Genomic DNA, 15,000 nt, shown 5'->3' on the forward strand with positions numbered 1-15,000 from the left:
CCCCCCCCGACCCAGTAAGGAACAGGCATGGTGGCACAGAAATCAGAACTTCTTAAAAACATCTGTGTGTTAGGCAGTAATAGCTAAATTGTACAGAGATGCATTGTTTTGTATATGCTTCTTGCCAAAAAATGCAGAAAGCTTGCAGTTAATCCTTGGTTGTCAAATTACATGCCATAATACAGTTGATAATATTTATTCTTGAAGTAAGGCATATATATATATAAGTATATTAAAAAAAAAAAAAAAAATAGTTGTAAAGTCCCTTCTGAGGAAAAATTCAGCAAGGAAGAAATAAAGAAAGTTCTAAGTATTTTAAAAGAAGTTATAAAATAAAGACTAAGCAAACTGATAGACTTGAATTTAGCAGGAACATTAACCCATCCTCCGATGCTGCAGAATTATCTAGGCTGCCCCTGAATTTTATTAAGCTTTATTGAGCTGTTATAAATTGACAAAATATTTATAGCAAAATAATTTTCCATAAAATGCACTGTACTATAGCAAGGTAATGAGGAGCTGTAGGACAGGTTTTAAGATGCACTGTACTTTCATCTGAAAAGTCTCCTGAAATTCTTTGAACGTTTCCAGGGGATTAATGAGGTATTTTGACAACACACAAGAAGTGCCTGGTTTTCAAGAAGCCTTATAAGAGGGAACATTCACATCCTTGGAAATTAAACTCTGTATTTTAAGCCACTAAAAGTAACACAATTATTAAAAAATTGGCAGCTCTGAAGAAAAATACCAGAAGATACTAGCAAACACATGGAACTACTGAAGAGCGTCAAACTAGAGTACACATATTTTACGGCATTTCAACATGACTTAAACACCAAATTTAACAGCTTAATTGAATGTTTCTTATTAAAAGCTATCACAGATGAACTAAAATAAGAACAAGCTAGAATGTAACTAAATCAAAAGCATTATTCCTTGCAAGTTTAGTGGGTTAACTGTGTGTACATGCATTAGTCCCCTTGCTGTACACCCTTATCCATTCAAGAACTGCTACAGTGTTTTAAGGATTTCAGAAAAGTTGGCGAGAACACTCATCTTACATACACAGCAAAATTTCAACAAGCAGACCACTACACCTACAATTTTTATATATATTTGTAAAAATATTTTAGGGTCTATTCCTCCAAAGTAGCACTCACTTGAATGCTTTAATGCATTGTGGAAATTGTATTCATGTATGAATAAGGGTTCATTTTAGTGAAGAAAGCAGAGCTCTTTAAGACTCACTTCTGTAAATTCCTCAATGTTTCTGAAAACTCTGCTTAAATCCTTAAAATTTTACCAATATTTAATTAAGCTGGGAAAGAACTATAATGAGATGTCAGATTAAAAATATATCCCACTACCCATGAAAACATTCATATAGAGTATTTATATAAGCATTTAAGAGAGCCAATACCTTAGGTGTTTGCAAAATTTAATATGAATTTTCTACAACCTGAGAGAAAAATCAAGCCATTTTAAGTCTTTCCTGAATTGCTAAGTACTCATCTGTAATATTTTTTAAAAATAAAAATTACCTTCAGAGTGAGAGCAGTTGCACAGGAAAAGGCTGCTTCCTAAACTCTACTCTTTTCAGGTTGCACCCTTTCACAGACTAAATATTTCACAGAGGCAGCATCTTCATGAAGCTTATGGCTGAGCACTTTACTTTCTGTAGTCACTTCTCATAATTTACAAGATATTGTCCAATATGTATGTTTTTAAAATCTTGGCTTGTCTCAGGTCTTCAGATCAACAAATAAGTAAGGAAACAACAAAACAAAACAAACAACGCTTTGACCCTTTCTTCAGGAACAGCAGTCTACTCATCTTAATAGCTATTCAGTGATACTTTTAAAGCCTGCAGTACATTTACAAGCCAAATCACTACCCAGGCAGGGCAGGAGATGGGGGGGGGGGGGGGGGGGAGGGGGAGTAGACTTAAGTGTCATCGTGCCCCCCATCCCCAGTAAAGCTCTAGATGCCTTTAAGAGCAAAAATTCCCCCCAATATATTGTTTTGTTAATCCTTTTCCTATGATCTGTTTGCCTGGCTAGGGAAATTATGCAAAAAGTAATAAAAGTTCTAATTCAATTTCCATGTAAGAGATAGATTTGGAAAAAAAAAAAAAAAAAATCAGAAACCATATTCTTTGTGTTTACTAAGAGATATGCACTCCAACATTTAGTGTCATGGAGCTGGAGTTAAAACCAGAAATGGTGAAGATAATTTAGCTGCATGAATGCCTGCTCTTCAGTAAAATGCTGCCAAAATTAAATAGGAATGAAACAGCACTTTGTAGTCATTGGTCGCTCAGCAGGGTTTGCGTAGTTAAAAACCTAAGTGAAAAGGGTGATTGACCTACATTGCTACTAGCTTAGCACAGCTGTACTTTCATATTTTTGCTGCATCTGAGGAAGCTCATTATTTAATACAACTGAGTTACGTGTAATTGTCAGTCTTTCATTTTACACTTTTAGGAGCCAGATATTAATCTCAGATGTGCGGCATGCGTTACTGTGTATCTGGAAGTATATGTGGCTGCCCATTTGCACGCAAGGCTAAAAAGATGGGACTACACACGGTTGCACCTGAAATTAGGAGGCTGCCCAGGGGTAGGAGGACCTCACAAGCATGCAGAAATCAAATGAGCAGATGGAACAAAAATCAAATCCCCTGGCACCCCAAAGGCAAATGCAACACTGTTTTTCCCATTGTTTTGAGCAGGAGTAGCCCAGAATGCATAACCAAAGCACATTTCACACAACTCATACCTGCAGTTTAAATAAATAATAACCTTCCAGTTAACAACCAGTTTGATATGTTAACAGCCCTTAGGCTGTTAACATAACGACCGGTCATTAATGGCAGTAATGACAGATTTCAGAGGGAATATCATGCTTGTAAATAGACATGCTGCCAGTCAGAATGGAGGATAGAGCAGGATAGGTTGATACATTAAGATGTCACTGCACAGCTCTGGAGGAAAAGAAGAAGAAAAAAAACTTCTTGCATATTTCACTTACTGTAAATGACTTGAAATATTGGTGTAAAACTAAGTTCCTTAAATTAAGTCTTCACTTTCTAACCCAAGAGTGTAGAAGCGAAAGACAGAAGCCTGCAGGGGAATTATACTCTGCATATCATTTTCACCGAGTGTGTTATTTCTAACATTGAGACCTTTCTGTACTCAAGTCAGTTCTCATCTTTGTTAACAAAACAGAGTTCATTCCTGCCGTGGCCACCCCAACAGCCTGGGTACCATATGCCACCTCTGAAATCACTGGAGTGACTTACTTGAATAAGATTGCAGGGGAAAGCCTCTCACACCCAGAACATCTTCCAAGCTCATTAAATCCATCCCCTGAACCCCTTCCATCCAACACAATAAGGTCTTAATGTAGTAAAATTAACTCATTTTACCAAGGGAGAGAACTAAAGCAAAACAAGTTTTAAAGTCCTGAAGATAGAGTATTTATTAAAAAACAAAAACAACAATAAAACAACAACAAAAAAAAAAACTTCAAGAGGGTATCTCCAGGATGAAATGCCAAACAAGAAAATTCATTGGGGCAGAAGGAATCTTTATTATTATTATTTTGGCAGGCATTTCTAAATGAGAAATACTAGAAGTATTTTTGCAAATAGCCAAGGACACAATCACACAGTTTGTGATTTTAACCATCAGTGTTAAAGTACACAGACTGGCTACATTATTGCTTATAGCATCGGTAGAATGTCTGTCTTACCGAAATACATAATGAACACAGAAAGACAAGTTAATAAGCGATTTTACTCTTTATAGTATCGTACAAGCCACATATCCTCTAGAGGGCACCACATAAATTAATAGGAAGCTAGAATGGTTTTGTACGTAGCAAAGACTCCCTTTACGGTTAAAAAGGAAAAAAAAAGTAAGAGAATAGTTTGAAACTGTAGTCGATCTCTAATCTGATCATTAGTATTAAGTAATTTGTTCTTTAAATTGATATCAAGTGGGTTGCTATATATGAAAGCTTATTTAACTACAAAGCTAGAGAATATTTAACTAGTTTCTACATTAGCATTAAAAAGATCACTTTTATAGGTTCACTGCATAACTAAGTTGATAAGATGCAATGAGGCAAATGACTATCTGCAATTACCTTAAGTGCATCAGTATGAAGTTTAGAGTAAATACCAAATTTAAATCTGTGCACTCACAAGAATCACTAAGAAAAGGGTCATGACTTTCATTAAGACTTGATAAATACAGAACAAAATACAAAACATCTTAAAACTGATTACAGGATTTGTCATGTACACTGGCTTCACTGGTGCAAAAGTAGATATTGTGTATGAAAACATAACCAAAACATTAGTTCTGAATGTTGTCATGACTGATACACCATTGTGTAAAAAACAGTCTCCTTTCTCTGCATTACATACTATGAGTTTTAAAAATCCCTTTGCAATATTTTTACTCCTGCTAGACCTTCAAAAGACCAGAGAACAATGCAAAACGCACACACCTGTGCTGGAAAAAAAAAAAAAAGTACTTTTCTTGTAGCTCTATGACTAGAACACTTTTGGTTTTGATTTTAAACACTGGATCTATTGCATTAGTATTTGGGAGATTACGTAAGTTCAAAGCCCCTAGTAAATCTGGGGATCAAATTACCCCAGCAGTTTTCTTACTCCTGCAGGCACTTGTAGAAAGATTCTTAAAATGGGTTTTAAATATTAGGCTCAGCATTACCTTCCCCACAGAAGCTGTCCACACCCCTGTCTATATATACACACACGATTTAAGATCACAGGCAACCTAGGCTCCTGTACAATAATTCCTTTCTGTTAGCTACTTCTTTGGCAGCTTTTACACAATGGCTTTAAGTTGCAGACTCTATCTTACGCTCAACTCACGGAGCTTTAATGGCTAGCAGAGCACTTTTACCACTAAGAGGTCCAAGGCTATGTCTGAAGAACCCTGAACTGCCTTGCAGCCCCAGCTCAGCAAATGCATAAGGCACTTACAAACGCTTTTTGCTCTACTCTAGAAAAAACAGGTTGTAATGTGGAGAGCCAGGGTACCAATTGCTGTTAACATTTCAGTCTTGATTTCTGTTCCAAACTATCCAAACAACCTGGGAACTTCGTATTTGGTACCTGTGCTTACACTGAACTTGTAAGTTAACGCATTCAAAGAGAATTTTTCCCCAATGTATTACAGATGTTAATGTCCCTTTAAAAGGAAAAGACTTCACTAGAGGGGCAGAAGAAATATTCCCAGAAGTTCGTGTTTGCCTCGGGCAGCTAGTCTCATTAGGCCCCTTCTGCAGAGAGTGGAGGAAGGTGCTCCTATAGGAAATAGGTGCTCGAATCACCCCAGAGGAGCCTCTCCATCTATTTGCAAGTGAGATCCTAGAGAGACCAAACTTCCTGATTAAACTCAGCTTCTGCAAGTAGCCCTGTGTATTCACATGCACTCTACAGATAAATGAGCCAAGTACTTTGCTGAGTTGTACCCCAAATGTTTCTGAGAAGGTAGGACGATGAACAACCAAGAGGGCAGAAACCAGGTGATGGTTTGCAGTCTCTGAGTAGCGGTGCCAGCTCACCCATGTCCCACACAGGTCCCCAGTCTGAGGAGCAGAGTTGATTAGGGCCTGCTGGCTACAGTTATTTACAGGGAAGGCAAGTGGGTGGGCTTGGTCCAGCACCTAACAGGCAAATGGCTATGTTCATAAAAGCTCTCACCACCACAAACAAAAATCCTTCAGCAAACTCAGAGGACAGATGTGCGTTTGCACTGACAAGCAAAGTGCTTTCCACTCACAGCCTTCAGACCCCACACTCAAGCTGCTGAAAACTGCACAGGAGGGCCTGCTGCTTTAGGCTGAGGTGCCTGAAGGCCCCACTGCGTTTAGGAGATCAGCTCCCCCAGTACGCAGTGCTGCTGGAGGGACAGGAGTTACTCTGTTCTCATCCTCCTCTCCTCTTCGTACGCAGCCCTGGTATAAGCATCAGAAAATTCGCAACATATTGCTTTCCATTTTAGGACAGACATCGCCTTTGATTTTAGTTTCACCACTATGCTGCAGTGGTTGTCTCATGCTCCACAAACACTGTCCCGCAGCCACCACATACTACTTACACACCACTAAGTGCACGGGAAGGACTGAACAGGCTTACCACGTTAATTACTGAACACGACGAGGGTGTGACCTACCTCAGGTAGTCTCTGCGACAAAGGATAAGGTTGGCTTTGGTGTACAGAGTAGAGCCCACCTCCCCCAGGCGGCAGTCACAACAGGCACATTTCAGGCAGTCTTCGTGCCAATATTTGTCCAGGGCCTTTAGAAGATACCGGTCTTTAATCTTACGGTTGCAGCCAGCACAACCTTTCGGCTTGGTGTCTGGCTGAACTGAGAGCATTTGTATACCTGAAACACAGCAAGAGTAACGTAAAGTGAAAATAGACACTCTCTCCAGCCTCAGTCTCAGCTTTCTCTTCCTCCATCTCTCCCAACCACACACCCCCAGATCATTAAAAAGGCAACAGCGTAGATGGGATGACATAAACTGGATCGTCCACAGGAAGCTGAAAACATTAAATAAATTGGAGAGCTGAAACATCCACTGTTCTGAGTTTCACCTCGTTTACCTGGTCTCTTTGCTGAAAATAAATATAAAAAAAATAAAATGAAAAATGAAAATAGTTCAGTTGAAGTCACCCACTTTTGCCCCAAGTATCCAATGGTTTAGCATCCAAAATTTAAACTAATGGAGTATAGGCAATGACAAACATATCTAAACTTGCATATTTGTACCTATATGCACTATCTTTGTCAAATATAAGAGCACTCCAGATTCTAGAGGTGGAAAGACTGAAGCTATTAGAGTCACAGGACAAGAGTTTCAGGGAGATTTGACAGACATTTTTGCACTAGAGGTTGTTTTATTGTTTTTAAAGATTTCTGTCCTTAGGCACATGAATGAAGCAATGAGATTTCCTGAGACTTCAGTACCAGCATCTCTAGTTACATCCTTCAGTTTAAGGACCTGCTAAAAAAATCTGACCTTAAATAAATCTGCACAAGGTCAGACAGTTGCTAGTTCATCAAGGATATAATAATGATAATAATAATAATAATAATCTCTGCCCAATTTTCTAATTTTTCAATTTTAGCCAGCAGATAGTTTGAGACAAGGGGTCCAGTGGTGTCCATTAAGTATATATACCTTTGGATATAATAGCAGAGAACATTTAAACAACAATTCAAACTCCTGAACCACTGTTTCAGGGACAGAACAGGTAAAAGTGGGACACAGCTGAGCGATAGTACATGGAGTGCCGCAGCCGTCTTCCAGAGATACATACAAAAATCGATTGCTCTCAGTTTTACTGTAAATTGGGAGAGGAGGTCACTGCCCCAAAGTGCTTACAGACTGGTCTCTCTTGGTTAGTCTCAAACTGCGAGCCCATTATGCAGACTGATTCTCTGGAATTCATTCCTTAGAAGGAGCAAAATCATAGCCTTGTGGATGCTTTGTTGTACATCAAACAGGCATCAGAGGGGAAAGAGAACTGACATGCAGTTCGATTATTAGGTTATCTCACTGTTTTAAGCCAGAGATGTAACTAAAAAAAAAAAATATAGATACACTCTAATGAGTAGCATGTAAGTATTACAATGAGAATTTTTCAAGACTGAGGAATTAATGCTTTTGCCAACAGGAAAATCCTTCTCCCAAGTTCGGGGCATGGCACCCAGTTCTCACACAGTGACTGGAAAGGTCAAATAGTCTCATAACAAAGAAAAGCAAATTCAAGAGCCCCTCATCAAGAATGCTCTACTACCTACTGTTAAGAAGGCTTTATAGTCCCAGCTATTATCAGCACATCTCAGTCGGTGCTGTAACACACTACTATAGACAGGCAGTCTCAGGTACCAAGAACACAAGCTGGTGTTTTATTGTATTTACTTTTTTAAGCTGTCATAAGGAATAGAAGAAAATAAGTTTAATCTTTGAAGCAACAGTATAGTATGCCTTTATGAATATTAGCACCATGAAGACAAGAGGTTTCTACTTCTACTATGCCAGCTGAAGTATCCCAGGGATCTGTATGTGTATGTGAAATACAATGAATTTATGTGGATCGCAGCAAGTACAGAGCCAGTTAAGTGACTTTTCAGGGTTTACCAAGCTGAACTCCCAAATTTCACCTGTGAAGCTGGTAACTTAATTAGAAATAGTAATTCTTGTTTTCATTGTGATATACAACAGCCCCGCTGCCCCATTTGTAATACACTCTGTTACGCAGTTTGGAGCAATATATTTGTCTGTTAAATTAGCTGTTCAGTTATAGAGACAGTTCTTCTAGTGAGCACCCTGAAGTACCACGGCAGTACTGCTGCCTAATGTCTAAAGCTCATAAAAAGATACTATAAGGTCTTTTTTTTTCCTATCCGTAAGTACAAAAATGGCTTTGCTGCCTTCCCATTACTCTCCAATCAACGCTACTCTAACAGCTCCTACACCACTTAGAAACTCCTGAGATCTGTTTCTCATTGCCCAGCGGGAGGATGAGAACCAGCGACCTGTGCAGGCTCTGCAGCAAGACGGGCAGATCTGGGAACGAACGCATATCGCTTCTCCTAAGAGAGCACTGCGATGTAAAGGCTGTGTCTACAGTATTTACAATTGCCAACTGGCTCCCCGAAACTCAGCATGCAGATGTGAAGCAGCAAGGTAACATGGCTACAAACAAACTAAAAGCAGTGAAAATAGATTCTTGTAAAGAGTGTGTACCAGACTGACTGTACAGGGAAATCCTGCTGAATTACTAATACCTTCAGCTGGTGAAAAAGCTTAATCTCTGAAGTTGCATATCATGGTAGAATATAAATATCCTCTAAGTGCCCACTACATGCTTATCCCCAGACCCTCTCTTCCACCATTTAGAGGACAGACACAAAATAGTTTGTATCAACTTTGTGGAACTCACTAAAAAAGTTCAGAAGCATGAAGGACTGTTCTAGGACTTTAACCTTTTCCTTAAAGCAAACCAGAATAAACTAGTAAATAATACAGGATAGGATAAATAAAGGAGAGGAAAAAAATAAATAAAAAAATAAAAATAAAAACCTTAATGTAAAAATTTTATCGTTTGATAAGAAAGCGGGTGGAAGCGCAAAGGCTGGCAGTCCCTGACCCAGGCTGATCAGCTGTCCTGAGCTTTATGAAGGGAACAAGGTGCAAGAGAGGCAAGGCTGAACAAACAAATATCTGAACAAATTGCAGTAATCAAGCATGATAATTCTTGAGATATATGCTGCAAACACCAGATTACTGTGTTATAAATAAAAGCACAGTTTGCACAACATTGCACGCAGTCCGACACCATTTTTGAGACGCTTGCTACATTCAGAAAGCAGACAGAGCACCGTTGCCGATGGTTAACCCAAACCCTCCTTGTACAAGTGAAAAGGGGCAGACACCCCATAGAATACTACTAAAGACCCTGTACGCCTGTTCTCCCAAGGCTGGGAGAAGGTTACTCTGACATCCCACTGGCAGCATCTCCAGATTAGGGACTCAAAATCTGCAGCAGTTTTTGGAGGGAAGGAATGCTTTTCTCCTCAGATAGATCTGATCTTTTTCACACCTTACTTGCAATGAAGCTGCATCTATTTTAATGAAAGTTAAAATTAAACTAATACTTCATTATATATATATAAAAAAAGTTATTCTTTTTTTGAAACATAGAATTATCTAAACAAAAGAAAGCACAAACAGTGCTCTGAGAGGTGTTTTATGTAGCTCCAAATTCTTTGCACGTGCCCTTTTCTTCACAGCCTGGATTAAATCGCTTAATTTTGAGAACAGAATACTTGATTACTTTTTCCCTGTATAGTATGAGCCAGCTTAATGCAAATCACCTCCCAGACCATCTCTCCTCCCTTTAATGTTCCCACAGGATCTCCAACACAGTTACACTTTTCACATATGCACTCGTGTATTTTTAGCTGCCTTAATCTGGCAATAAGAATACCTGCAGCTGACTGCTAGCCAGCTTTCCACAGGCTGTGGTTTCGGTACCCAGTTACTTCTCAGGACACAGGAAGGAGCCTTTCAGAGGCTGACAGCACCCACTGAACCATCTGAGCTGCTTGCCACTGCTCCATCAGGACTCGGCAGACAGCACTGCCTGGCTGCCCTCCTCCCCTCCCCTGTGAAGGCAGCGCTTGTGGAGCATTTCCAAAAACATACAGCTCTGTAAGTGCTACACCCAGGCTGTGAAAATCAAATCCAGCTTTCCCTTCAGTTTGGCAGAGTTCTACCCATGCTCTGCATCACAGAACAGATCTGTTCTCAGAACAGAGAAATTTCAGTGCCTAGTCTGTCACTGTCAAACGAACCCTTTTTATTTCACCCCAGTCCATTTTCAAGGGCTTCCTCTCTCCTACTCTCCATCCCTCCCCCCTTTCCTCCACTCCCAGGCCCCAAGGTACTGCACATGAACTGCAGAGCTGTGTTAGCAATAAGACTTCTTAATCACCATCCACCACTGTTATGATTTCTGAAGGAAGAACTTCATATCCTGATTTGTAGGCTTTTTGAATTTCCCTCGGTCTCCTCAAAGAAGTTCAACAGAACTGACTCCCATCCCTGGTAGTTGCTGTTATTGTGTGATGAAACACTGTCAACTGATTTGTAACTATGAATTCCAGGATAAAGAGGGAAGATTGCTGAAAAAGGCTAAATTAGGTTCCTGAAAGAAAGCAGAGAGACAAAAACCCTCTTCACTCTGATCACCACCCTTAGCAAAATCAGGGAATGGAGACTGGACATAACTAACTGTATTTTGTCAGTGAGATAGCTGTATTTGCAAGCAGGATTCATCCCTGCTTTTTCTAAGCACTGCTCAAGACCCCAGAACACAGTTTCTGGTTTGTGGTACAGGCAGTCTGTGAAGGGGATGCTAAAGGGTGGAAGAGTTGGATGTTCTTATGCACTGCAGCACTTAACTTTTAAAGACCACTCACTCTCCTCCTTCACTGAAGCACACACACAATGCTACCAAGGACAGTGGGATGTACAGCAAGAAAGGGAAAACTTGCCTCTACTTCAAAAAAAAAAAAAAAAAAATAGTTTGGGGCAAATTGCGTATCAGTGAACAGGTCTCTAAAAGACAGCAAACTGACAGCGCACAGTCAACACAAGAGTTGGAGAACCAATAGGAGATTAAAAAAAAAAAAAAAAAAAAAACTTTTCAGTTGCTTTCCCACTTTGCAGCTTTATCTTAAAAGCATTCATTGCTCCAGTTATTCAGGATAATACACATGCAGGCTCGGAAAAAAAAGTTAAGGTTTCAGAAGGGGAGAAACATTTCAGAACTTGCATGTAGCACATCGGGAGTCGTAACTAGTTTTAGATTGGCATGTAAATTGTTCTGTGGAAAATTCTTATTGCCTCCGAGACCCTGCTATTCTGAGTTATTTGACAGTTTAAGGGAAATCATAATTAAAAAAAGAGACATAAATAATAGCCTGTGCAGTGTGGTGCACAGAAATAAGTAGAACCATTTCATTTAAACTCTGGTGAGCTTTTAATTGCCTGGATTGCATTGTGAACCAGCCTAACGGTTGATTGCCTCCATTATGCTCTCTTGTTCTGTGCCATTCATCCGCACAGTCTCAGCTTCTGTAGTTAACACAACAAAGTAACCGCAACTCCATAACACTCAGAATTTTTTTTAAATAAAAGTAAGGTTTTTAGTGCTCTGAATATAGACCCTTCTGTATATTTTTGAGTTAATTTTCCACAGTATATAGCTAAACCTTCACATCCTGCCCCTTCTTCTACAGAGGAAAGTGCTTTTATTTTACTATATTTTTTTTAATAAAGGAGGTGGCTTGAAAACGGGGAAAAATGAGGAGGTTAGGTAAAAACTAAAAGTGGGAATGCAGTCCCACAGCTGGGAACAGTGATATAGATTAAAAGAATTTGGCCAACATGGCTAGTCGATTGCCAAGAGACACCAAACAAAAGATTTCTCCTCTTCTTTCCCCTTCTCTTTTTGAAAGCTAGATTGGGCCTAAAAGCTTGTTTCTCTCTGTTCACTGGCCCAGAGCATCCCTGCAGGCTGTAGCCCCCTAAGGGACAACACAGCAAATAGATGTACCCAGATCTCAGGGATGGGAGCTGCTTAGCTATGTTCCTACCCCTGTCGTACCCCCCCCCACCCCCACCTCCCCCCCCTCCCTCCCTCCCTCCTCTTTTAGAGCAGTGGTGCTGGGAACCAATTTGATTCCCTTTTTCTCCAATGCAGCTGCAAGGCTCAGAGATACTGACATTTTTCCACTCTTATCAGTTTAATTACAGTTACCATGGCAGCAAAGTGCTAGTGCTTGGCAAAGGCCAACAAGAGATTTGCAAGACTGAGTTCAATTTTGATGCAGCTCACATGCAGAATAAATAAATAAAAAAAAATAAGAAACATACACTCTGCAACAAAGAATCCCTTTCGGGGCCGGACGCTCCAGCCTTTTGTGCTAATTCCTTCTGATGCATCGCGGGGATGGGGCGCCGGGGAAGAGTGGGAGGCAGAGGGGAGGCACGGAGCGCTGTTTGTTGCACCTAGCGCGATTAATCGCTCTCACCGGCGGTCCTGCAGAGCCGTCCTAGGAAGGGCTGTGCCGGATCCCCTTCGGGCACAGGGGCAGCGCCTTCAGGACGGGAAGAAGCGAGAGCAAGGCGCTGCCCCCCCAACCTCCCCCCTCGGCCCGGCTCTACCTGCAAGCGCGCCCGCTCCGCCTGCCGCCAAGTGAGACGGCGGATCGCAGCCTTACCAAAACTTTTCTCCTTTTTCTGCATGAGTTGATTTACGGGCGCCCGGAGAGCTCCTCCTCGGCGAAGCGCCGAAACCCGACGAAAGTAGCAAGTGTGCTTCCCCGGCTCGGGGCGACCCGCGGCGGCAGCAGGGGGAGTCCCCGGGCGGGCCGGGGGCTGCGGGGGTCAACGCCACCCGCTGCCCAGAAGCCTCTAATCCCAGCGGCCCGCTAGCTTTGTTTTAACAAATGGCTTTGATTAAACTGTCACACGCGGCGTTAGCGTACCGTGTCGTGCCGGGCGTGCGAAGGGAGAAAGAGCAGGAAAAAAAAATAATAAAAATAAAGGGAGAGGCTCCGCCGCAGAGGTGCTGCTCCTCCGGGCTGCCCGCCCCCGCCGCCGCTCCGGGAGCCCCGAGCCGCCGAGGGCAGCCCCCGACCGCTTCCCCCAGCCCACGGCCGCGCTCCTGCCTCGGCTCTGCCCAAAGGGTTAACCCTGCGCCGAGCCAGCCGCAAATTAAACGGCTGTGCGGGGAGGCTTGCGGATTAAAGCTGGGGAGTGGGAAATTAACCTGCTCCCTTGGTAATTGAGAGCACGTTTCGAGAAACTCTGGAAGAAGCAAGAATAATAATAACAATAATAACGGAGGCGGAGGGGGCTGTTGGGGGGGGGGGGGGGCGGGGGGTTTGCTGCAATTCATTGTTAACTTTGACTGCTATTTCTCGAGACATCCAGTTAGATGGGTTTCGCTCAACATCCTCCGCTTGCATGTATTTCATGTCTCATCATAAAAATAATGAAGCCTCACATGATTTAAACAAAACAGTCTCAGCAGAGCTGCAGCTTGAGTGAAAGTTGCAGTGCAGAGATGTGTGTGTGTATTGCAGACCCAGCTTATGACTCAGAGAGAGGGAGAGAGTGATGCAGACACACATACACAAATGACCCAAAGCTTATGTACACAGTTGCCTCACTTACCTTCTCAATTAAGCGATACAGGGGAGGCAGTTCAATAAGCACAGTGGCTGCTTTGTAGCTCTTCTCCTTGGGAAAGGTCAAAAAGAAGCATTGTTTGGGGAAAAAAAATAAAAGGGGGGTGGGAGAGATGGGGAGGGAGATCGCTATTCTTTAAGTTTAAAATAATGAGGTCCTCAAGGATCCGCCAAGTAATTGTGTTGACCGCATCCGAGCTACAGGTGTCCTCCTTTTAGTATCTTGCAGTCCAAGGCTGTCTGTCTCCGTCCTGGCTGAAGACAACTTACCTAAAGCAGCGTGTGAGGAGCCGAGTTGAATGAAGTCAGGGCTTTATCAGCTGCAAAATGCAATCCCTTACCAGCCAGACATAATACAGCAAAAGAAAAGGTCACTCAGTTATTACTGAGCCAGCAGAGCCCAGGCAGCTCTTGTGGAAGACCACAGAGAAGCAGCTCCCTTCCGATTTAAGGCTATTTACCTCTCTCCCCCTCCACCCACCCACCCTTTCCTCTCTCCCCCCTCCCAACTCCCCCTTTCTCTCCCTCTCTCTTTCTCTCTCGTTCTGCAGCTCGCTCAAGTACAGCCGCCCTCGGAAAGTGCAAAGCAGCCAGGAGACAGATTGGGCTTTGTTGGTAATTTCCCATGGTGAAAATTTACAAGCCTGCAAGTGCAGTCAGCAAAACCACATGCATATGCTAGACACAAACACCAGGGACACACACACGCACGCACGCACACACACAAGTGACCTCTACTGAAGCGGCTCAGGATCACCTTCCCAGAGACTGCTCCAGAAACAGACCCAGGGAAACAGGGGAGCGTGCCCCCCCCCCATCTCTCCTCCCCAAATACTTTGCCTAAACAAAACAATAAGAAGCCTACGCAAAAAAAAAAAAAAAAAAAAAAAAAAAAAGGGGGGGGGGGGGGGGGGGGGGCAAGATACATATCTCTCTATTAATGAGTAATGAGAATAATCCCTGAAGGTGAAAACGCAGCTTCTCTCGGTGGTATATGTGAGCTGCTCAGAGAGGAGTACAAACTCCATAGTGAAAGTTTCCCCACCCGTGCCCAACACAGCTGTCCTTGGCCCGGCCACTCACCAGGCACTGTTTGCCACCCTTGCCACCTCCCTCCCCACACTTTCTAAGCTGAATGCTGGAGAGAGAAAACTGTTTCCCCCCTACAGGATCCTCGTCCCAGAAGCTG

The 15,000-nt window shown here is 42.2% G+C and overlaps 1 protein-coding gene across 5 annotated transcripts in view; it reads right to left on the reverse strand.

The window, feature by feature from the left end:
* The window catches only part of LMO3 (LIM domain only 3), a 59,601-nt gene that overhangs the window by 43,779 nt on the left and 822 nt on the right, over positions 1–15,000 (reverse strand). Inside the window, exons 1-3 of one of the 5 annotated variants that reach the window (XM_035347162.1) lie at positions 14,082–14,290; positions 13,798–13,863; positions 6,212–6,425 (exon numbers count right to left, since the gene is read on the reverse strand). In XM_035347162.1, coding sequence (XP_035203053.1) covers positions 6,212–6,417 — 206 coding nt within the window. In that variant the 5' untranslated portion in view covers positions 6,418–6,425; positions 13,798–13,863; positions 14,082–14,290. Of the gene's footprint in view, positions 1–6,211; positions 6,426–12,839; positions 13,087–13,797; positions 14,291–15,000 lie in introns of those variants that run through there. The other 4 variants (XM_035347172.1, XM_035347152.1, XM_035347148.1 and 1 more) reach the window with 4 other exon arrangements.

The sequence above is a fragment of the Oxyura jamaicensis genome, chromosome 1 (genome assembly GCF_011077185.1).
Source record: "Oxyura jamaicensis isolate SHBP4307 breed ruddy duck chromosome 1, BPBGC_Ojam_1.0, whole genome shotgun sequence".
Lineage (NCBI taxonomy): Eukaryota > Metazoa > Chordata > Aves > Anseriformes > Anatidae > Oxyura > Oxyura jamaicensis.